At 48.8% G+C, this 21819-nt stretch overlaps 5 protein-coding genes and 1 pseudogene across 12 annotated transcripts in view; 1 reads left to right on the plus strand and 5 right to left on the minus strand.

Moving 5' to 3' along the window:
• Window positions 1-3135, plus strand: part of LOC120908689 (phosphatidylinositol 4-kinase beta) — a 95840-nt gene extending 92705 nt beyond the window's left edge. For all 6 annotated transcript variants that reach the window (XM_040319951.1, XM_040319952.1, XM_040319954.1 and 3 more), the window contains 3 exons: window positions 23-111; window positions 203-367; window positions 435-3135. In XM_040319951.1, coding sequence (XP_040175885.1) covers window positions 23-111; window positions 203-367; window positions 435-622 — 442 coding nt within the window. In that variant the 3' untranslated portion in view covers window positions 623-3135. The remainder of the gene's footprint in view (window positions 1-22; window positions 112-202; window positions 368-434) is intronic.
• A 573-nt stretch (window positions 3136-3708) lies between these two features.
• On the minus strand, window positions 3709-6534 carry LOC120908726 (transcription factor grauzone-like). Of its 3 annotated transcripts, none has more exons than XM_040320037.1 (5): window positions 6315-6534; window positions 5310-6238; window positions 4531-5232; window positions 4036-4172; window positions 3709-3955 (listed from the first exon to the last, which is right to left on the minus strand). In XM_040320037.1, exons 1-3 carry the CDS (start codon window positions 6468-6470, stop codon window positions 4827-4829), a joined length of 1491 nt encoding a protein of 496 aa, XP_040175971.1. In that variant the 5' UTR covers window positions 6471-6534; the 3' UTR covers window positions 3709-3955; window positions 4036-4172; window positions 4531-4826. The 3 variants fall into 3 exon arrangements, with proteins under 3 accessions (XP_040175971.1, XP_040175970.1, XP_040175972.1); XM_040320036.1 differs by having other exon boundaries at window positions 4032-4172; XM_040320038.1 differs by having other exon boundaries at window positions 3892-3977.
• Window positions 6535-6906: 372 nt separating this feature from the next.
• LOC120908723 (zinc finger protein 567-like) lies at window positions 6907-9171 on the minus strand. The gene is made up of 3 exons (XM_040320027.1): window positions 8739-9171; window positions 7776-8680; window positions 6907-7711 (listed from the first exon to the last, which is right to left on the minus strand). Exons 1-3 carry the CDS (start codon window positions 8856-8858, stop codon window positions 7159-7161), a joined length of 1578 nt encoding a protein of 525 aa, XP_040175961.1. The 5' UTR covers window positions 8859-9171; the 3' UTR covers window positions 6907-7158.
• On the minus strand, window positions 9042-10715 carry LOC120908737 (annotated as a pseudogene).
• Window positions 10716-10838: 123 nt separating this feature from the next.
• On the minus strand, window positions 10839-21373 carry LOC120895134. Its single transcript, XM_040298210.1, has 9 exons — window positions 19143-21373; window positions 18591-19067; window positions 16315-16730; window positions 15908-16152; window positions 15577-15829; window positions 14950-15383; window positions 12683-12739; window positions 11557-12617; window positions 10839-11483 (listed from the first exon to the last, which is right to left on the minus strand). The coding sequence occupies exons 1-9, from the start codon at window positions 20987-20989 to the stop codon at window positions 10922-10924; spliced, it is 5352 nt and encodes a 1783-aa protein (XP_040154144.1). The 5' UTR covers window positions 20990-21373; the 3' UTR covers window positions 10839-10921.
• Window positions 14420-17356, minus strand: LOC120908721 (TATA box-binding protein-like 2). The gene is made up of 3 exons (XM_040320023.1): window positions 15908-17356; window positions 15577-15829; window positions 14420-15383 (listed from the first exon to the last, which is right to left on the minus strand). The coding sequence occupies exons 1-3, from the start codon at window positions 16865-16867 to the stop codon at window positions 14932-14934; spliced, it is 1665 nt and encodes a 554-aa protein (XP_040175957.1). The 5' UTR covers window positions 16868-17356; the 3' UTR covers window positions 14420-14931.
• Window positions 21374-21819: the final 446 nt, after the last annotated feature.

Consider the following 21819-nt stretch of genomic DNA (forward strand, 5'->3'; position numbering starts at 1 on the left):
ATTAACGTTTTCCTTTCTCCAGACACAACGGTAACATCCTACTGCATTCCGATGGACATCTGATCCATATCGATTTTGGGTTCATCTTGAGCATATCGCCGAAAAATTTAGGTAAATATCACCGACCACAAAACGACTTGTAGTTTTTCGTGTTGGTCACGTAGCTAATGCCTGATTTCTACTCCTTGCTCTTCTACACCAGGCTTTGAACAGTCACCGTTCAAACTGACGCCCGAGTTTGTAGATGTGATGGGTGGCCCCGAGTCGGAGCTGTACTGTGAGTTCAAGTATCTGCTGCTCGATGGACTGAAAGCGGCCCGCAAACACATGGACCGCATCATCAACATTGTGGAAATTATGCGAAGCAGTAAGTTTTCTATCACTCTCTCTCTCTCTCTCTTAACACTCACCTTGTTCTCGTCTCATTATCAAAGGTTCCCAGCTGCCCTGCTTCAAGAATGGCTGCTCCGGCACGGTTCGCAATCTGCGCAATCGCTTCCACATGAACCTGACCGAGCAGGAGCTGGAGCGAAAGGTGGAACAGCTGATCCAGGACTCGCTCAACTCGCTCTCGACCAAGCTGTACGATGGCTACCAGTACATCACGAACGGTATCTTGTGAGAGCGATTCGATATGCACATCTAAGCATGCCGTTTCATTTGCCATCGAGCAGCAGGAACGACTTTTGTTGTGCGGAGGACAGGATGAACCAAACAAACGTACACACACGCGACGAAAAATAGACAATTTGAAGAAAAAAAAGAAGAAAACGAAACAGTACAAAAACGCGTATCGGCCAAACTGCATTGTTGTGCGTCCATGTGTGTGTGTTAGTGTGTGTAACGTGGTGAAGAAAGGACAGCAAACCGGAAGGCGTTATCCAAATTTACATAGGAAAAAAATGGCTAGCTTCTTTCATTTTCCCTTGCTATTTTGGCCTTGTGAAGTTCGAATGTTGTCTTCTCAATGTTGCATTTTCAAACGTGTCTCGTGAGTGAGCTTTCCCTGGAAGAGGATAAAAGGAGGTAGAAAAGTTATTCTTTTTTTACATTTTATTTTACCTTATACTCTCTTACAAGATTTGATGTACATATAAAAAGCGGTAAGGAAATTAAATCAAAAATGCCACTCTTGGGGAGAGAAAAACTAGAATAATTCAACCGACAGAAGGGAGCTACGAACCGAAGGAATGTGTAAAAATGGATAGCATAAAGGAATATACGTTAGCTTTTTGTAAAAACAACACACACACACACCCATTAAACTTCAAGATTCGCTAGCTTTTTACTCTCAATTCTCAAAACTTCTGTGTGTGTGTGTGAAAGGAGAAAAAGCCTCACAACAGCCGCCCGTCCTTGAAACAAAAAAAGGAAGAAAAATGGTCTTGTGTGCATGTACATGGTTAAAGAATGTATAATAGTAGCGATTTGTTGTAAGCTCGGCCGAGAGAGGGAAGGAATCGAACCTATCGGTTAAGGAAACCCCACGCGCTCCCATCCTTACCCTTTTCTCCTTCCCTTTACGTAGTATGTAGGTTGCATCGCGCACGCACGTTAAGAAGAAGAGATAAGACAAAAAAACAGTTTCATTTCTTTTGCGTTTGTGCACTTGTTGTAGGCTAGCTTTCCTGTGTAGGTGTAGTTCGTGTTGTCATGTAATGTCGCAACGTAAAACAAAAGAGTCTTTAACTCCCTGCTGGTTGAAAGAAGGGAAATGAAGAAAAAAAAAACGTGAAAAATGTACGAAGCTTTTTAAAAATAATCCACCAAACACTCACACAGGGATGTTGCTTAGAAGAGAGATTACGAAGAAGAAGAAGAAGAAGGACCTGATTAGGAAAGGTGGTTATGTTTTACGTTACACGCGTTACGTTTGTTGCTGGCATCGATCGTTGTGGGTGAAAGCCAATAATGGGGGGTGTAAAGGAAAGGAAGGAAGGTTCTTCCCCTCTTCAACTAGCCCCTCTAACCTTGAATGTGTATACCTACTGTTTTTTTTTCGGCCCGTTTTTTTCCGCATTAGGTAGAGTAAATAAGCTTTTGCAGCCCTTCTGCGATGAAGATGCGATGCTGTGTTTGTACATATATGTATCACTAAAGCAAACGAAACGATAACACAAAGAGAGACAGACAGGGAAAGCGAAAGAGAGGGAACTATTTGAGTGAAGCAAACGGGACTTGCAGAGGAAAGTTTGTCCAATTTCATCAATTTGTTCGGTTCAAACAAACAGTACAGTTTATGCTCGTCTTTCCTGTGCAAAGTGCGCATAAGGATAGGATAATTACTCGAAACTCGTCCTCTCAAACCGTAAGCGAAGCTTTTCTTAGTGTCTCCCTTGATTGATAAAGTGGTCAGGTATGGATTGGCACGGGAAAAGGGAATGTAATTCGGCAAACAAAGTAGCCAGGAGGGAAAGAATCTATATGTATACACAAACACACACACATTAACCCTCTCGTTCTCCCTCTCTCTATCTCTTAAACTCTCTTCGCTTTTCATTATATCTCTTGCAAACATATTCCTTAACTCTAGTAGTGTAATTTAACGAAGAAACGCTAAAACAAAAGCTAATCTAATGAACCGCGAGATAGGACGGAAATCGAAGATGCGGAAAGATGTGTACGGAGTTTGGAAAACGATAAGAATACTCAATGGTGGTGTAAACTCAAGCTGGAAAGCGAAAAAGCGATGAGATTCCGGTTCGAGAAAAAAAGGTATGTTGTAAAGGTCTTGCTTTCATCTTTCCTTTGTTTTGCTGTGGTTTACATAATTATTATCATTATTCAGAAAAGGGATTATTTTAAATCGTAAATTTTGTATAATTTTGAGGAATGAGCAAGAGTGTAGGGAAGTGGAAAGGAATTATTTATACACTCAAGGAATCACCAACAAACAGGGGAAACGGAGCGTGTTACACCATGTGCTATATATATGTATATGTATATTCAATATCGTTAACTTAGTACGTTCCGGGTTTAGTGCTGTGTGTATGCTATGTATCGGGATTTTCCGTTTATACATACAGACACGCATACATACATACCTACATACATAAGCCGCATACACGCATGTTACTACTTTACCTTAGCGTTTATGATTATTCTTAATTTTAAAAACAGTTCAGTTAAAAAAAAGTCAGAAGAGTCAGAACTCGGAACGAACGGAAAATGGAGTATCGGGCTCTGCTCGCGCCGTCATACTTTTTGTACAGAAAAACAACCCCCCGCAAAATGAATGTTGTGCCCCCACCCTCCCTGTAAACTGTAAGGAGAGTGACTAAAAAAAGGATAGAAATTGTATCCTTTTTGGTTTTGTGTGTTTCCAAGGCAACAAAGGAGCTAAAAGAAAACCCGTTGTGCCAAACCGTTCAAGAGGCGGCGGCGGTGCGGTGTACGGCGTAGACAAGCAGGAGGGAGAGAGGGACAGAGGCGCGGTAAGAGGTAAAAAGTAGGCTTAGACAACACATTAATATAATTACGGCAGTATAAGAAGATGGGGGGAGGGAAGAAGACACAGAGAGTAGTGTCGGAAAACGATGGAGAACGATTGCAACAGTCAGGCAAGTTGATGCAACACTACTCACGGTCTTTTTTTTTGGGGGATGTGGGAGAAAATGGAAAAATTTTGTCGTCGAAATTTGAATATAAGTTGAAAAAAAAATCTGATGATAACAACACATACGCACGTTGTTTTTTACACGCTCGCACTATGCTGAAAGCATCCGAAAAGAGCTTTATTTTACACATGAGCAGAAGCAGATTTTACACATTACGATTGAATTAGTTTAATATTTCTACACTTTTTCTTTCTTTTTAAATAATATCCCTCCTAGCTGTGATAAATAACTAAACGATACCGTGAACTGCTCCCCAGACGGGTTTATTTTTCGCGATCGTATCTAACCGATCACTATCAGGAGCTTCTGCTCATTTGCAATCAACGTTTGCGATTAACCTAAAATATAAAGGATAAACAACTGTGTATGAGAAAAAAAAGTTAAACGGAAAAGCTATTTTATCACCATACTTACTTACTTAATCAACATTTATCACAGATCTTTTCCGGTGGTCTGTCTGGTGTTCTCATCGATTTTTTTCCAATTGCCCTTCATTGACGCTGGCCAGCAGCGAACGAACTGATCGTCCTTGTCGTCCAATCAATAGAACCCAATCTGTAAGAAGAAAAAAACCTCATCAAAAGAGCTTCAGATAGATGGAGAGCATTCAAAAGCGACTTTACAGGGATTTCCAGGGGTTCTTATAGTTGTGTGATACTTCCTTGATTCTTTCTTATAAGAAATGACGTTCATATGATGGAAATTGGAATCTATGGCTCCCTTTACTGGACAGGCTTCTTGGAAATTCCTATTGGATGTATCCAACAAGGTTGCTATAGAGTCCAATTCCCATTACATCAAGTCCTTTTCACGTAAGAAAGAGTCAATAAAATGTCCCAAAGCTCTGAGAACTCCTGTAAAACCCTGTAAGTACCCCTTGATCAGTGATCGATTCGAATTGTTTGCTACTTACATCTATACACGATCCGTACAAGATCCTTCCAATCAACCAATTGTGCCAAACGACTCCTTGTAAGGAAGAGATTGTCTGTGCTATCCTTCAATCCACAGGACGATCCCCCATCTTGTCAGTTTATATACACCCACGAGCATCTCTTTACTTTACAAGTAACACATATCTTTCAATTAATAAACAAATATCACATCTTTTGGATGCGCTCCAATCTCGGAGCATCACCGGCCACTAGCGCACCAATTGAAGGTGTGTGGGACTACACGCGTGGACGCTACTATACCACACCTACCACCTCAATTCGGCGTACAGGACGCCATATGGTCCTTCAGCTTGTTCTTGTGCCGAAACTGCTTACCACAGATTGCGCACGGATGCAGCTGCACCGGCTTCATGCACACGTTCGTGAGGTGTATCTTGAGGTTGCGGTGGTTTTTAAACGTTTTCCCGCACGTCTCACAATCCACCGCCTGCTGCTCGACGTGCATATGCTTGATGTGCTGGCGGAGGATGTACTTGTCGCCCATCACCTGCCCGCAGGTCGGACACGGCACGGAGGTCGAGATGCGCAGGCTTTTGTCGTGCTCCTGCATGTGCTTGTGCAGGCGGAACCGAATTTTGAACGTTTTCGGACAATGCTCACACACAAACCGGTCCATGTGCACCGAACGCCGATGATCCTCGATCGTGTACTTTGTGAAGCTGTAAATAACAAAAACGCGATAAAAAACCCTTCTAAACTGCTCCATCAAAGCAGGCTGTGTGCGCGGGCTACTTACGATTTTCCGCACTGCTCGCACGTGACATCCTTTTCGCCGTGCATTTTCTTCATGTGCACCACGAGCCGCTTCTTGAACGGGAACTTGCTGCCGCACTGATCACAGCTAAACTGTCGCTCCTCGTGCTTGTTCTGCATGTGCTCCTTCATGTTCTGGAACACCTCGCCGCACACCTCGCACCGATACTTGTCCGGGTTCTGGTGCATGTCCATGTGCTGCACCAGCGTCACCTTCGTGCGCAGCTTCATCTCGCACACCGGACACTGGACGAAGATTTTGTAATGGCCGTGCAGTTCCTTCGTGTGCCGCAGCAGCTCGCCCCAGGTCGCGTACTCTATCAGCGGCTCGCCCACCATCATCCGCTTGTTGTCGCACACCTCGCACACGATGCGCTTGTAGAACTGCAGGATGTTCTTGTCCTCCTCCGGATCGGCAGGAAACCGACCGCCGGCCTTCCGTTTTGCCAGCTGCTCTTCGGCATCGCGCTTGGGAGCGCGGGATGCATTGCGGGATCGGGACGGTCGTTGTCTTTTCCTGCCCTCATCCGCACGGGACGATACGCTTCCTCCTTCTCCATCCGAATCACTTTCGCTCTTAATCTCTTCGCTCGGTAGCATTTTGTCACTTCCTCCGCAACTACCGTCGCCATCTTCCGTCAGATCAAACTCCTCCTCCTCCTCGTCCTCTAGGTCCTCCAGTTCGTCGTCGCCGTCCAGCGGTTCGCCCTTTATCTCCAGAAACTCCGTATTGTACGTCGGACTGGCAGGGGACGGGCTCGCCGCTTGCTCACTGTCGACGATACTGTCCACACGCAGCTTGTCCGTGTGCCGTTCGTGCCGTTGCTCAATGCTGACGTAGAAGCTGTGGAACGCGTCCAAGCTTGTCCAACAGGTCCGGCAGATCCATTGGCATTCGTCTGTGGGAGTGACCTGAAACAGCGTAACCAGCGAAACCTTTTTTTCTCATTTCTGTTCGTTCGTGCAAAAACCCCTCCTGTTACACTACCTCAAACCAAAGATGCATGGCTATGACGGTAGCAATGTCCTTGTCCACATTTTCCTCGGCAAAGATGTTCAAATATTCTGACTCGCTGAAGGAGAAACACGCTGTACACTTGCGCGTGCTGTCCTCCATCGCACACGCATCCGTTTCACCAGACATTGGAGCGGAGATTTTATGGATTTTCGTGCAGCCTGTGGAGTTTCTAAACAAAACACTGAACTGATTCAAGATTTGTTTGTACAATGGAGGGGTGGAAGGGGGGAGGAGATGGGGGAGAAATCGCGTTTGACATTTGACGGCTCCGCTGTTGTTGATACATCAAGGCTATGTCGACATACTATGTCGACTAAAGGTGCGAATAAAGGCACTGATGGAAGTGAAATTTTGGATGTTTGGTTCCATTTGTTAGCGTAGAAAGTTAAAATAAAAGATGTGGTCCATCTAACGAGAGGATATTTAAATTTGTAAATGGAAAAAATACCATATCTCAGTATGTATAACCCTATTTTGTCTCTTAAATGTTGCCTCTTTCTACTGCTCACAACGTAATACGTAACGTAACAACGTAACGACCGCACAAAAAGTTCTTGTTTTCAGCTTAGTAAATGTGCTTACGTTTATTTTTCAATCTTATCTTGTATTTGTCTTCGGATATAAAATAATCATGGCGACTGGCACACACGGTGGCTTTTCGGTCGAAGTTTAAATTGTTACAATACATTGCCGTCCATTCGTCCACTTTCAATTGAATCTTTACCATCTCCCCACAATCACATTTTTTTAAAGTCACTCCGCAAGGACCAGCCTCACAATGCTACGCTTATTTCCCTTATACTATATTCCCCAACTACGGCAGTTCATTCAATTTGAAGCGTACACCCTCCTTGCGCTGCTGCTGCATCTCCAACCATCGCTCGTAGTGCGCATTCTTCCGATGGTGGTACAGATGCGTATCCTGGCGGAATGTTTCCGGACAGAAGGAGCACATGTACAACGGTTTGCCCGTGTGCGTCGACATGTGCTCCTTCAGCTTGTTCTTGCGCCGAAACTCCTTCCCACAGATGGTGCACGGGTAAAGGCGGGTCGGTTCCAAGCACACGTTCGTCATGTGCACCGACAGGTTGCGCTTGCATTTGAACGTTTTCCCACACGTTTCGCAGCTGACCGCCGGCTGGACCGTGTGCATCAGCTTGATGTGTCTGGTCAGGATGTACTTGTCGCGCATCACCTGACCGCAGATCGTGCACGGTACGGAGGTGGAGTTGCGCAAGCTTTCATCGTGCTCCTCCATGTGCTGCAGCAACCGGAAGCGACTGTTGAACGTTTTCGGACAGTGTTCACAGACAAACCGCGCCGAATGGACGGACCGTTTGTGATCTTCTATCGTGTACTTTGTGAAGCTGAAAGCAAAAACGCACAAACATTAAATAGACAAATTGCGTAGAATGTCACGGGCGTACTTACGGCTTCTGACACTGATCACAAATGATGTCCTTCTCCACGTGCATCTTTTTCATATGCACGGTAAGTCTCTTCTTGAACGGGAACTTTTTCCCACAAACATCGCAACAGAACTGCCGCTCCTGGTGCTTGTTCTGGATGTGCTCCTTCATGTTCTGGTGCTTCTCGCCGCACAGTTCGCACCGATACTTTTCCGGATTTTCGTGCCAATCCATGTGCTGCAGCAGCGTTTGCTTCGTGCGCATCTTCATCTCGCACACCGGACACTTTACGTACACCTTGTCGTGCTTGTGCACCTCCTTCGTGTGGCGCAGCAGCGCTCGCCAGGTGCCGAAGTCGATCTGCGGTTCACCCACCAGCATGCGCTGAATGTCGCACACCTCGCACACGATCCGTTTGTAGAAGTTGTGCAAACTTTCATCCTCCTCCTTCTGGGCGGCCACTTTACTTTGCTTCGTCTCAGTGTCGCTCGTTGGAGGCCGTTTTGGGTTCCTCTCCCGCTTCGGCTTCCTCCTATCTGGCGAGGACGTGTCTGACCTGCTGCCCTGCGGCACTGCAGAGTCCTCATCCGAGGACGGGGCAGTCGGATCGAGATCGATCGGTGGTTCTTCACATTTTACGAACGCACAGTGCAGCGGCTTCTCATCGGAACAGTTGGAATTTTCCTGCTCAAACACGTCCGTCTGTTCGAATGGTTCTACCTTCACCTCGAAAAATTCAGTCCTATAGCTCGGCTCTAAGCTGTCGCAAACGACAGTGACCTCTTCCTGCTGTTTGTCGCCAATTGCCAGTAGCTCATGCTCATGCTGCTGCCTGACTGCCTCTATTTCACAGTAATATTTGTGAAATTCTTGCAACGCACTCCAGCATTTGCTGCACATCGAGGCATTTTCCACTGTCGGTGTAATCTGGAGGAAAAAGATAATTACAAAACACTCTCCTAACAGTGCAACTGGCCATACTCACCTCAAACCCCAAATGTTTCGCTACGATCCCAACAATATGGCTGTTTTCCTCTGCGAAAATTGCCTTTCGATCGCTGTCCGCTGTGGAGAAGCAAACTTCGCATCTTGTGACCGAGGCCATTGCCTACTCCTCCTGCGCTCCGTTTCGATGTTGTTGTTTGGAGTTAAACACCTTCCGATAACAACTCAGCAAGACATGATCGTCCTAACGACGGCCCGGCAATCCCGCCCCCGAACTAAGGTTTAGCACATTCTGGATAAACCGAAATGGTAAATTAACACAACATATTTGCTACAAATTGGCTACGATTCGAATAAAAAGGACACAACTGCAATGTTTTCGTCTGGGAAGTTGGTACACAGAAAACACGGAAATTTGATATCGATTTGACAGTTCACCGCCGTGACTCCGATATGGTTGATCCATCAGGTACCGTCGCTTTCGGATGACGTTTGAAATGAACGTTGAACTGCTCCAGTAACATTTCAATCGAGTTTCAACTCGTGTACCATTTGCTGATGGGCAAAGAGTTGCGATTTGCTGGCAAAATTCTCCAAACAAAGCTGACACATGTACACCACCCGGTCCTTATGGCTAGCCGCATGTTCGTTTAGTTTGCCAATTGTTTTAAAGCGCTTACCGCACGTCGAACACACGTGCTGGGTGCTGGGACACGTTCGGTCCACGTGGGAGTTTAATGTTGCTTTGCTGCGGAATGATTTTCCACATCGTTCACATTTAAATGATTCACATGAGGTATGATTCCTTCGTATATAACGCTGCCGCTGCTGCTGCTGCTCGATGGAGCTTTCTGTTGGCTCTTCAGCGTGCTGCGCCTTGTGCTTGTTTAGCATCGCTACCGTGCGATAAGTCCTGCCGCACAGTTCGCACACATACTCCGATCCACCGTGCATTGCACGCATATGGGTTTTGATGAAATATTTACTATACCTAAAAAGAAATAGAAATAACATTGAGTTACCGCAACGGAATAGCATACTTAATTTTCGCAAAACCTACAACTTGTGGCACACACCACACTCCACATCCTTCGGTGCGTGTGCAATCTTCAAATGTACCATCAACCGATTGCGCACCGAGAAGCGTTTGCCACATTTCGGACACTCCAGGCGCTTGGTATGATGTTGCACCTTGCGATGAAACGCCAGATCCTGATGAACCTCCCCGCAGATGGAACAACGAAACGTATCCGGATTACGGTGCATGGCGATGTGCTGCAGCAGTCGAGAGCGGAAGTACAACCGCCTGGTGCACAGTGGACATGTTAGACTGGGTCGGCTGATGCGATGAACCTTCTGCTGATGTCGTTTCAGCAGGGCAAAGCTTTTGTACTGCTTTTGTACTGCACCTCGATACGATCCATTTCGCAGATCGTACAAATCAAAGGGCCATAGAAATCAATTATCTCACGCTCTTCCGCCTCATCTTCCGGGGAACTTTCTGTACTGTGCATTTGGGTGTCGGTTGCATGTATCGGTTCACTTGCCGCATTATCGAGCTGCTCCGTTTCATACGCTACTTCCGATACTTCCAGCTCAGCTGTGTCGTTGCAATCTGCTTCATGCACGGTGACGATTTCATCACGCTCGTCCTCATCGGAACTGTCCGGTTGGGGTTGATGCAACTCTTCTACAGAGAGGTAAAATCGCTCGAAGCTTTCCAAAGTACTCCAACAGTCCACACATATCTGTGGATGCTCGATACCGTCCAACATCTGTTAAAAGACAAATAATCGCACTTAGTTCAGGAACCATCCCGACTACTTCAACGCGTACTCACCACACAGGGCAGATGTTTCGAAATGATGGGCAGTATGACCGGCTCGCTATCATGAATATCTAAATATTCCGTGCCTTTGGTAGAATAACAAACCTCACACACCGTAGCCATGCTGGTAGATCGAACCGAATTCCAATTGTTACTGCGATTGATGAAGCCCTGTTTTGTTTACATTTGTTTTTTTTTCTTTTTTCCACATGACATGTTTATAGAAGGCCTTGGTTCAGTTCTTCACCTTCTCTTCGAATTCGGACCTACCATTTTGGTGGAAAACTTGCTCAGTAATCAGTACAGATTGAGCACATTCCTACGTAAGCGATTTATTATTTTACTGTATTACTACTCTTATCATAACAACGCACACATATACGCGCGCATTGGGTTCAGGTAGAGGGCATATCCGTGATGCGGTTAACCTTAAACCGTACACCCTCCTTGCGCTTCCGCTGCATCTCCAGCCACTGCTCGTAGTGCGCCTGCTTCCGGTGCGTGTACAGCTGCGTCTCGAAGCTGAACGTCTTCGGACAGTACGGACACTGATAGAGCACACTCTTCGTGTGCGTCGTCATGTGTTCGGTCAGCTTAATCTTCTTCTTAAACTGCTTCGCACAGATCGGGCACGGGAACGAACGCTCCGTGCACACGTTGGCCAGGTGCGCGTTGAGATTGTGCTTCGACTTGAACACCTTCCCGCACGTGCCGCAGCTGGCGGGCGGATGTTCCGTGTGCATGCGCTTGATGTGCGTCTGCAGCGTGTACTTGTCCCGCAGCACTACGCCACACTTTTCGCAGGTGGCGGAAACCGTCTTCCGCAATCCCTCCACGTGTTCCTCCATGTGTTGCGTGAGGGCAAGACGCGACTTGAACGTGCGCGGACAGTGTTCGCAGATGTAGCGCGATTCGTGAACTGCCCGCTTGTGGTCCTCGATCGTGTATCTGCTGAAGCTGTAGGAGAAGGGGAATAGGAGCAATCAGTAGAACGTGGGACTTGCCAAAGGTGCAACCGTAAAACACCCACCTTTTCTGACACTGGTCACAGACGACATCCTTGGAGGTGTGCATTTTCTTCACGTGCGCCGTAAGCCGAGCCTTGAACGGGAACCGCTTGCCACACTCCTCGCAGCAGTACGTGCGCTCCTGGTGCTTGTTCTTCATGTGCTCCGCCATGTTCTGGTGCACCTCCTCGCACACCACGCACCGGAACCGGTCCGGGTTCTGATGCATGTCCCGATGCTCGAGCAGCTTCGCCCGATAGCGGAACTTTTTGTCGCACATCGGACACTTGATGCGCGTAGCGCCGACCTGCTCGTGCACCTTTCGCATGTGCTTGTTCAGCTCCCTCAGATTGCTGTACTCGATCGACGGTTCGCCGGCCAGCATCCGCTCCGCATCACAAATCTCGCACACCAGCCGCTGGTAAAACTCCAATATCTCCTTATCCACCTTGGGCTCTTTCTTGCCGATGGCCGATGCTTTGCCGCCGCGCTTCACCCGATCCGGCACCGAGGAATCGTCACTATCGTCGGAGGACAACGAGTTCGTATCGTCATCCGCCAGGCGTTCCTCATCGTCCAACTCCATCGACTGGCTGGGCAACAGCTTGTCACAGTCGTCACTGTCCGGAAGTGGTTCTCTCTCATGCTCCTCCGCTTCCTCCTCCTCCTCTTCCTCTTTTATCGTTACATTCGCATCTTCACCCAGCGGTTCGTACTTTATGTCGACAAATTCCATTCCATAAACGACTCCCTCCACGCGCTGTTCGACCGGGTCAGCTTCCTTCCGGTCTGGGGGCCGCAGATCCGCTTTGCTGGTGTGCTGCTCGCTGACCATCCGGTAGAACTCATCGAACTCCTTCAATATACTCCAGCAGCGTTCGCAGACGAGTGTTAGGGTGATGTTCATGTCGAGATACTGTGTTACCATGGCCAACACATCTTTCCCAATGAAGATGGGATCCGATCTGCCGAAGCAAACACTTTCCCAGCGCAGGCACACATCGCACTGTGGATGATCCCGTGTAGAGTTGGCAACGATCCTGGAACTATTTTCCACCTTCACTGACGCCATGGCGAACACGGGCTGCAAGAGGAATGTCCTCCTTTGTCGTTTTATTTATGTTCACAGTAACAGTAACATCCAGTTACCTGGCGATATCTATTGCAGCGAGAAAATGCAAACAATTTCCCCCAAATCGGGAGGGAGGGATTTGTTGTGGTTAGCAAATGTCACATTAGCTGTCACATCGTAGCAAGCGGGGCAAAGGAAAGTAGGAGAGAAAAAAAGCGATGCATTTTCACTGCATCGGAATTTCCCGATTTTTCACATGCAGTCCATTAGGTTAATAATGCACAAAAATCAGTTTTATAAGGAACATAATTAAATATATTTCAACATAAATTACATGCATGGTCATATGTCCACTACTGCTACTACTACCGCTCTACCATTGCAATGCTTCCCCCTCAAAAGAGGGACCTTTTTTTTAGTTTATTTTGCCCTTAAAAAACATTATATTTCACCGAAACTCGCATTGCAATGGGGAAAAAGGTCACCCGATCACCATCGCACACCGGTCCGCCCGATCCGCGTACACGCCAACGCGCCATCGCGCCGTGACGCAACACGTGGGCGTCCGGCAGGGAAAAACTGCAATTTCAAAACTCAGTACCTTCTCCTCTGTGCATGCCGAAAATAGAATCTGGATTCTCATCGGTCCAGCAGCTATGCGTGCAGATGAATGCCGTCTCTTTGTTTTGAGTCATCATCTGCTGTTGCGAAAGGGATTTTCTTTTTTGGGAACACCACACCACGCTCTCATGCCTCGTGCCGCCTATGCATAACCATCGGACAGTGTAATGGCAGTTATTATTTATTACACACGCTCAAATGTGTTTTACAATTAAATCAATGCTTAGGTTTTTGAAAACAAAATTGCGAACCGCAGTACAGCATTTAAACACCTCGCTGCCAATTTCTTTACTTTTGCTACTTGTGTTCTGCAACAGAACCAGGTCGACAAATATGAAAACTGTTTGGCTTTGGGAACAGAAATGGAGGGGCAACTGTGTGTTGTAGTTGGTTCGGATTTTGTTTTTAAAAATACAAGGAATTATTTTATTCACCAAAAAGGAAATCGCCACGCTTTTCCGATGCAATCCATTGGCGCCGGATCGATGCGTTGCGCATTCTGCTTTATCTCTTTCTCTCTCTCTCTTTCTCCTTCCTCTCTTCCTTCTCTTGATCTGTTTTTTCGCTTTTCTTAGACAACCGATGCACCGTGGTTGGTTAAACGTTGGCGGATTGTTTTCGTGTTTATTTTCATCACATTGTCATAATTCGAGTCAAGGATGTGTGGCGCTGCTTTTCTCCTTCTTTGTTTTGCCGGACGAATCTTTCCGCCCACTTCGCAGCTAAATCGCACAATCGCTCTATCTCACTCTGCTTCCCTCTTTGCTCCCCATTCATATGTGTTTTCTTTCTCCCTTCTGCCTCCCTCCTTCCCTCCCTTAAGCTATCATCAAAGATGTTTGCCTTGGTACATTGATGTTTGCCTTGGCAACGCACAATTTACAAGTCATAGAAGGGACGCGCGTTAGGGTCCTTTAGAATCAGACACACACACGATCAGATTACATTTAAATCGACATCGAACGAACGGCGGTGTGTCACAGTTTATACACAATCTAATTGCTCGGCGTGTTTGTTTGTTTGGGAGGGGAAAAGGATTTCCTACCGGATAGGGCGAAGCTCCCGCCAGAAAGCTTCAACCGTTTTATCCACTGGAAAGGACAGTAAATCTTCCAATGGGTGTGTAGTATGCCATGGTAAAATAAGAAACTGGTCTCTCTCCATCTCTCTCTCTCTATCTCTCTCTAGCAGAAACAGTGCCAGAGTTCCATACTTGACGACCTAATTAAATAATTGTTTACTTGTTGATCTTGCTGCTCTCCCTTCCTCTCCCTCTGTGCTTCTGTTCTGCCCTCTTTTGATCGGATGTCCTCCTGGAGGACAGTAACGGGTGTGTGTGTGTGTGTATGTGTATGTGTGTGGCATTATTATCCGTCTGTTTGCTTACGTTTCCTATGCTTCCGGGGCAGTCACTTCTGTCCGTGTTGTCTCTCTCCGCTCTACGCTCTTGATTGATGAGGCTCTCTCTGGATGATTAGTAACGACTCATTGATCCTTCCGTTTTTGTCCACCAATTGTCTATAGTTTTACGCGCGCGCGCTTTTTGTCCTGCCACCACCACCACCACCGGGGCCCGGACGAAGACGACAACGACGACGACGACAAAACTTCCGATAAGGATGCAATAGTATGTGCACCACCAAAAGGCTGCTTTGGGACTGTTTGTGTGTCTGACACGACACGCGAGTGAGTGGCCACGCTTCCTCTATTCGTAATCACTGACGCACAGATCGTCGTCGGACATGCTGTCCCCGTCGTTTACAGCCCGGCCCGATGGGCGCAGCTGGCGCATTCGGCGCTTCTTACCGTTCTGCCTAATACTATTGATTTTGTGTATTGCTTTGGTGTTGTTACGCGTGCGGACGTCTTCATCGTCGCCGAACGTTTCGAGCTCGTCGTCCGGCTGCTCCTCCTCGGGCTGCTGCATCGTCGGTTCGTCGGCCGTGCCGTTCCAGTACGTGAGGCCCTCCTCCGCTTCCGCCAGCGCGCCCTCGCGGTCCTCCTCGATCAGATGGTCGACATCGTGCGGGTCAAAGTCCGGCGGTGGCTGCTGCTTCGCCATCGCCTGCTTCTCGATCGGCGTCCGCTTCTTGCGAAACTCGTACACGAGCGGGAATATTTGCTCAATTGCCGCTTGCACAAAGGCCACACTAGCCGCTGGCGTCCGGCCGGAGTCCAAGATTTTAAAGCGAGAAGAGAGAGAGCGTAAACAAAAAGGGATTTCAATAACCACTCTAAACGGCTGCAATGTTGCACGTTCAATGCAAGAGGATTCACGAAAGCCTAATTACTCCCCTAAACCGATGTCTCATTCCCCACCCGGAACCCAACCCACTCGCAATACACCTACCGGTGACGGTAATGCTTCCGGTTGAGAATATTTTCAGGGTCGCTTTCGGCGAGTACAGCTTGTAGGTGACGCCCGGATGCAGCTCCGGCTCGTAGCTGGCATCCTTTTTGTACTTCTCCGAGAAGTTGACAATCATGATGCCGAACGGCATGCTGCAGGTGCCGAGTACATTCACGATACGAAAGTTCCTAAATCTAACATTAAATCCTAACTTCTGAAGGCAACGTGAGTAGCGTCGTGCCGCTATTTTTGCCTGCGAAACAAAAGTAGACGAAAACCCGCGTTAGGCAGAGGCAATGAAGGAAGGAAAGTGTTTGGGGATGCTACCAACCTGATGCTCTGATGTAGCACCGGTGCAAGTGATTTTTCCGGACGACCAAATCGAAGCAGTCGTGTAGGGGCGGCGCAGCTTCATCGTTACCATCCCGTGCTCCCTCCGGAACTCGACATTGTGCCCATGGCGGGCGATGTCGTGCAGATTCAGATGACAGCGTACGCTGAACGAGCAGACCACGTTGTTGATCACGATGTCAATCTCCGGCTGCTCCTCCTGCGGTTCATTGTCCGGGCTCGTTTCTTTGGTTTCCAGCGACAGCTCGGTATCAGCGCCCGTCGGATCCGATTCGGTGGGAGTGTTCGTCGTGATCGTGGTGCTGTTGTTGGTTGTGGTACCGCTGCTACTGCTGCTGCTGGTGGTGGTGCTACTGCTGCTGGAGGTGATGATGGTGGTGGTATTACTGGCCAGGATGATGCTGCTGCTGTTGCCTGTGGTGGTGGTTGTCAAGCTGGTACTGTCACCGATCTTAGCGCCTGCCTTCTTTTCGCCGATTGCTCCGTCGCCTACTGGTGATGCGTTCGATAAAACCGACAGCTGCTGTTGGTGGTTGGTGGTCGTTGTTGTCGCGAACATCAAGGAACTGTGATTAATCATTCCGCCTGCGATGGACTGGTGGTACTGGTGGTCGCTCGGAAGCGATATCACGCTGCTAGTGCTGCCCTTCGCAAGCCTAACAACACCGGAAGTGCTCGACTGCTGTTGCTGCTGCTGCTGCTGTTGCGGATGTTGCCGTAGATGGAACCCGTTCGCACCGCTCACCACCTCATTATGTCCGGTGGCCGAATTCACACCGAGTACCGTGGCTTTGCCACCAACACTAATTCCGTTGCGAAAAGCCGTGCCAGAACCGGCGGTGTTGATGTTGGTGCTACTGCTGCTACTAGTCCCACTGATACCATTGGGCGCACTGGAGGTGCTAATGGCGTTGCTGATGAAGGAGCTGGTACCCACCATTCGCGATACGGACTGGTTTGTGTGTGTTTGTGTGTGTATGTGTGTGTATGGATGTGATTGTTTGGTGTGGTGTTCTATCTGCACACGACTCACAGTTAAGGCACACGCTGCATTCCGAGGCACGGCTAACTAACTCCTCATAAGCTCATTCTGCGCGCACGGCTGCGTTCGGTGTGGTCAATGAATTGCACTCTATTTTTATCAAGTTCACATCGAGTCTGGCGACGGGGTCGGCGAAAACTGCTCCCATGCGGCAAATATCGCACGCTTCCTGTCCGCCCACTGGCCGTGTGCGATAGTGCGCTCGCTGCTGCAGGTCTTGCGCCACCGCTACGCTAGGAAATCGCACTTTAAATACCGTTTTTCGCGAATCTTTTCGGAGCGAGGCGTCGAACGTTGTTGTCGATTTGTTGTTTATGATCGAGACAATAGTTTTTTCCTTCTTTTTCTGTCGTTCGCCATTGGACAGCAGGCGACTGTCAGTAGGCTGTGACAGGTCTGTGCACAGTGAGCGCCCCCACATCTCACGGACACTTTGTCGGTCCGATCATCTGGTGGATTTTGGATGGAACATTCCACCACTGAAAACCATTCATCGATTTACGAAAATTAAATTATTTTAATCCGGGCTTTGGTGAGTTTTTTCCAGTTCCACTATCTTTTACTAAATTAAGCACATTTCTTGATTGAATAGGCAGTAAGCTTGACTAAAAGACGTGAATTTGTTATAACTTTTTTTTATGTTTAACTTCCACGTACACAGTTAAAATATGTTAATAAATAAGCTTACCACACACAATCACATAAATGCTTGATACAAACAGATTTGTCCTAATTTGTTACAATATCATAAAGCGCAATTATAATTGCCCTAATACGCTCCCACTATCCATCTTTCGTCGACTTTTGCTAATATTTCCGACACAGCTGTCGGAGTGTGCGATGATCGACGTATCGCCATGTCCTTTTTTGTCCCGTGTCCCTTTCTTTTACGGGTGTCCTTCTAGCATGATCTAATCCTTTGTATATGCATATCGATGCATCATAGAGAAAGAAAAAAAATATTCCACTCATAATCGAATTGGCTCAAAATGGCTCAAGTAATGCAAATAAGCCGTATCCTTGCTACAATTATGAATTTGCATCCTGAAGGGTTTTTTTACGCATTACAACTACCCTACTCTTCTCCCCGGTTTTGTCATCCAACCCTCTCTCTCTCTCCCTCTCTGTTCTCACTACTTGCACCAAACGCACTAGCCACTAATGCACGCGCTCTGCTGAATAGTTAAGCCGCTAAAACAAAAAATATTTTATTTTATGTTCTTTTTTCCCACTTTAGGAGTCCCCATCGTTATCAGCATAATTCACTTTTCCTCTTATCGTAGTGCCGGGCGGGAGCGAATTCCGTACCGCACGCACTGTTCCTACATAGCCCGTGCTTTACAAACACGCCTCAATAGTGCATTGTTACGTTGGATTTGCCTTTAGCCTTTTCACAATATATAGGTCTTCGGCATCCTCGCATCCTCCCCGCTCCCCTCAGCTCACACTTTAATCCTCTCCGTCCTTCACATGCGTATAATAATGTTGCTGTAGTGTTTTTCAATCCCTAAACGTACATACTATATGCTACATAATAATATTATTATGTTAATTCGATCGCGTTCGGAGCGCGCGCGTGCATCATCTCATCGTCGTCTCCTCTGCCTCTGCCTCTGCCGCTTAGTCGGCGCCGCGTGGGTGAATCGTCATGTGTTGTTTCAACTTTGTCCGCTTCTTAAACTGCTTGCCGCAGGTCGTGCAGCCAAAGAGCCGGGTCGTGCACACGTTCGCGGTGTGCGTGTTGAGACTGTGCTTCGATTTGAACGTCTTGCCGCACGTGTTGCACGTCGCCGGCGTCTGCTCCGCGTGGATGCGCTTCATGTGGGCCTTCAGGTTGTACTCGTCCTTCAGGACGGAGTTGCACAGGGAGCAACTGACGGTCGGGGCAGAGCTCGGTTGATGCTGCGGTAGCGGCAGTGGGAGCGGTTGCGGTTGCTGCAGCTGCTGCTGCTGCTGCTGCTCCCCGTTGTTGTGGCCCTCCATGTGTCGTTCGAGCGAGACGCGCGTCTTGAACGTTTTCGGGCAGTTTTCACAGATGAACGTCCCACCGTGGCCGTGGACCGTTTTCTTGTGTTTCTCGATGCTGAACTTTGTAAATCTGCAAACGGAACGAACGAAAGCGAAAGCGATTAGTAACGAGGCTGGGCAGGAATTATTCCCCTTTGCTACTTACGGTTTGTTACATTCCTCACAGATAATGTCCTTCTTCATGTGCACCTTGGCCATGTGGGCAGTGAGTCTGTTCTTGAAAGGAAACCGCTTGCCGCACTCCTCGCAGGCAAACTCCCACTCCTGGTGCTTGTTCTGCATGTGCTCCTCCAGGTTCTGGTGCACCTCCTGGCACACGCCGCACCGGAACCGCTCCGGATTCTCGTGCATATCCTTATGCTCGACCAGCTTGACGCGCGAGCGAAACTTTTTCGCGCACAGCTGACACTTGACCGTGCCCGACTCGAGCCCGTGCACCGTCCGCATGTGCTGGTTCAGCTGCTTCAGCGACCGGTACTCCTCCTCCTGGGTCGTTGCTGCTGCTGCCGCTTCCGACTGGCCCGCTCCCGCGGCAACACCGCCCGGGTCACCGCCGGGGCCGGCCACCGCGACAGCCACAGCGACCTTTTCCGGATCGCAAATCTCACATATGATGGGTTTGTAGAAATCGAATATTTCTCTATCTAGCGTCTGCTTCTGCTCCTCGGTCAGCTCGGGCCCCGGCTCGCCACCCGGGTTGCCCGACTTGCCGGAATCCTCCTCCAGCAGCGCGTTTGGCTGATGCATGCGCTTGTGCTCGAGCAGCTTCGGGCGCGTACGGATCTTCTTCTCACACAGTGGACACTTTACCGTACCGGCCTGCTGCCCGTGCACCAGCCGCATGTGGTGGTTTAGCTCCTTCACCGTCGCGTACAGCATCGCGCTGGCCTGTGGACCGGCCCCGGCAGCAGCACTGGCCGCCGTGTCGCACACATCGCAGCTGATGCGCTTGTAAAACTCCAGTATCTCCTTGTCCATCTGCTCGGACTGCAGCTTCTCCGCGTCGTCCTCGGACGTGGCGTCCTGTCGCTGGTGCACGCTCTTGTGCTCCAGCAGCTTCCCCCGCGTGCGGAACATCTTGCCACACTGCGGACAGCTGACCCGGCCCGTCTCCTCCCCGTGCATCAGCTTCATGTGCTGGTTCAGCTCCTTCATCGTGCCGTACTCGATGCGTTCCTCACACACGTCACAGACCAGCTTGTAAAAGTCGATAATCTCATCGTCCATCTCTTGATTCCGGCGCTTCCGGCTGCTCGGTGTGTTGCCCGTGACCGGCCGGATTCGGCTGCTTTCCGGTTCCGTATCGTTGTGCTGCGACGTGTACACCGACGGACACTCTGCCCCTGTACCGTTGCCCCCGACAGCCGTTACCCCGGATCCGCCGGATGGTAGCATTCCGTTCACTTCGTGATTCATCCCATAATCCGGAACATCGGACAGCAACGGTACGGGCCCGTCCACCAGCGGCGACGGGTCAAACTTTTGCTCGCCTCCATGATGACCGTTCTGATTGACACCTTCCACCACGGCCGCCGCCGCCGCCGCCTGCTCAGCATTATATTGTACCTGCTCCTGCATAGGCGGCTCTTGCTTCGGTTGCAGTACTGCTGCCGCTGCTGCTGCCTGCCGTTCCTGGTGTACGTTCTGCACCATCAAGTAGAATCGGTTAAACTCGTACACCGCGAACCCGCAGTCCCGGCAGACGTAGTGTTTGCCTGCCTCCTGCGGAAACTGCAGCCCGACGTGCTTCCACACCAGATACGGCATCTCCTTCGGGTCGTCCTCCCGCGGCATGAACATGTCGAAGCAGATCTGCTCCGCCCGGAGCGTGAGACACAGTCCGCATTCCTTTTGATTGATGACATCGTAAACACTGTTCGGTGGTGGTGGTGCTGCTGCTGCAGCCGAGGCTAGCGGCAGCGGTGGTAGTGGTGGTGGCGGTGCTGCTGCTGCTGCTGCTGATGGTGGTGCTACAGCCGCCGCTGCATCCATCGCTCTCCGGGTGCTGCTCCGCTACGGAACGGTTCCGCGGGACGACGGGCGAAACACGGGGTGGGCGTAAAAGCTTTTCCACTCACACACACACACACGCACACAGGCACACATGTACGCACACTCGCACTCACGCACGCACACAGTTTTTCATCGCGAGCGCCCGCTGACGTTTACATTCTTCGCACTTTTGGACACTTTTCCAGGCCCTGCTTCGCATCCAAGTAGCTGCAAAATGGTCGCCGTCGATTCGCCCGCACACTTTTGCTGCCAATTTCCCGACACTTTTCGCTGTTTCTGCTGCTGCACAAAAAGGAAACCAAAGGTGTTGGTGGTAGTAGTAGTACGGGAGCGTCTTGACGTTTTGCCAAGTTGTGTAAAATATAAACAGCCAGGTAGGCAGAGTGACCAGAATTACCGATTTCTCTGTATTCCTACCGACTCACAGCTGTAAGCCCCCTAAAATTACCGATTTTTCTTTTAGGGCGGTGGCAACGCTGATCCGATGCGATTTTATAAAAGGTTCCTACAAGGTTTTGTTCCACGGACGGGGCCTTTGTTTACATTTTTCCGAAAAATTGCCAAGCTTTATCGATCGGCGAAGGACGTTGGTTTTAGCGACCTTGGCTAGAATGTCAGCGGCCAGGGCTTTTGCCTTCGTTCGGTGTGCCTCTGCAAATTGAGACGGAATAATTCAAACCGTTGGTGAAGCTTCACACTAAATTAAGGGATTATTTTCAACAAAATATTTGCATTTCTATTTTCCATCGATTTTCGATGCATTCACAGCCGCTAATTTTCATTCTTTCGTTTCTCCTGCAGCAATACCA

Source organism: Anopheles arabiensis, chromosome 2, assembly GCF_016920715.1.
Source record: "Anopheles arabiensis isolate DONGOLA chromosome 2, AaraD3, whole genome shotgun sequence".
NCBI lineage: Eukaryota > Metazoa > Arthropoda > Insecta > Diptera > Culicidae > Anopheles > Anopheles arabiensis.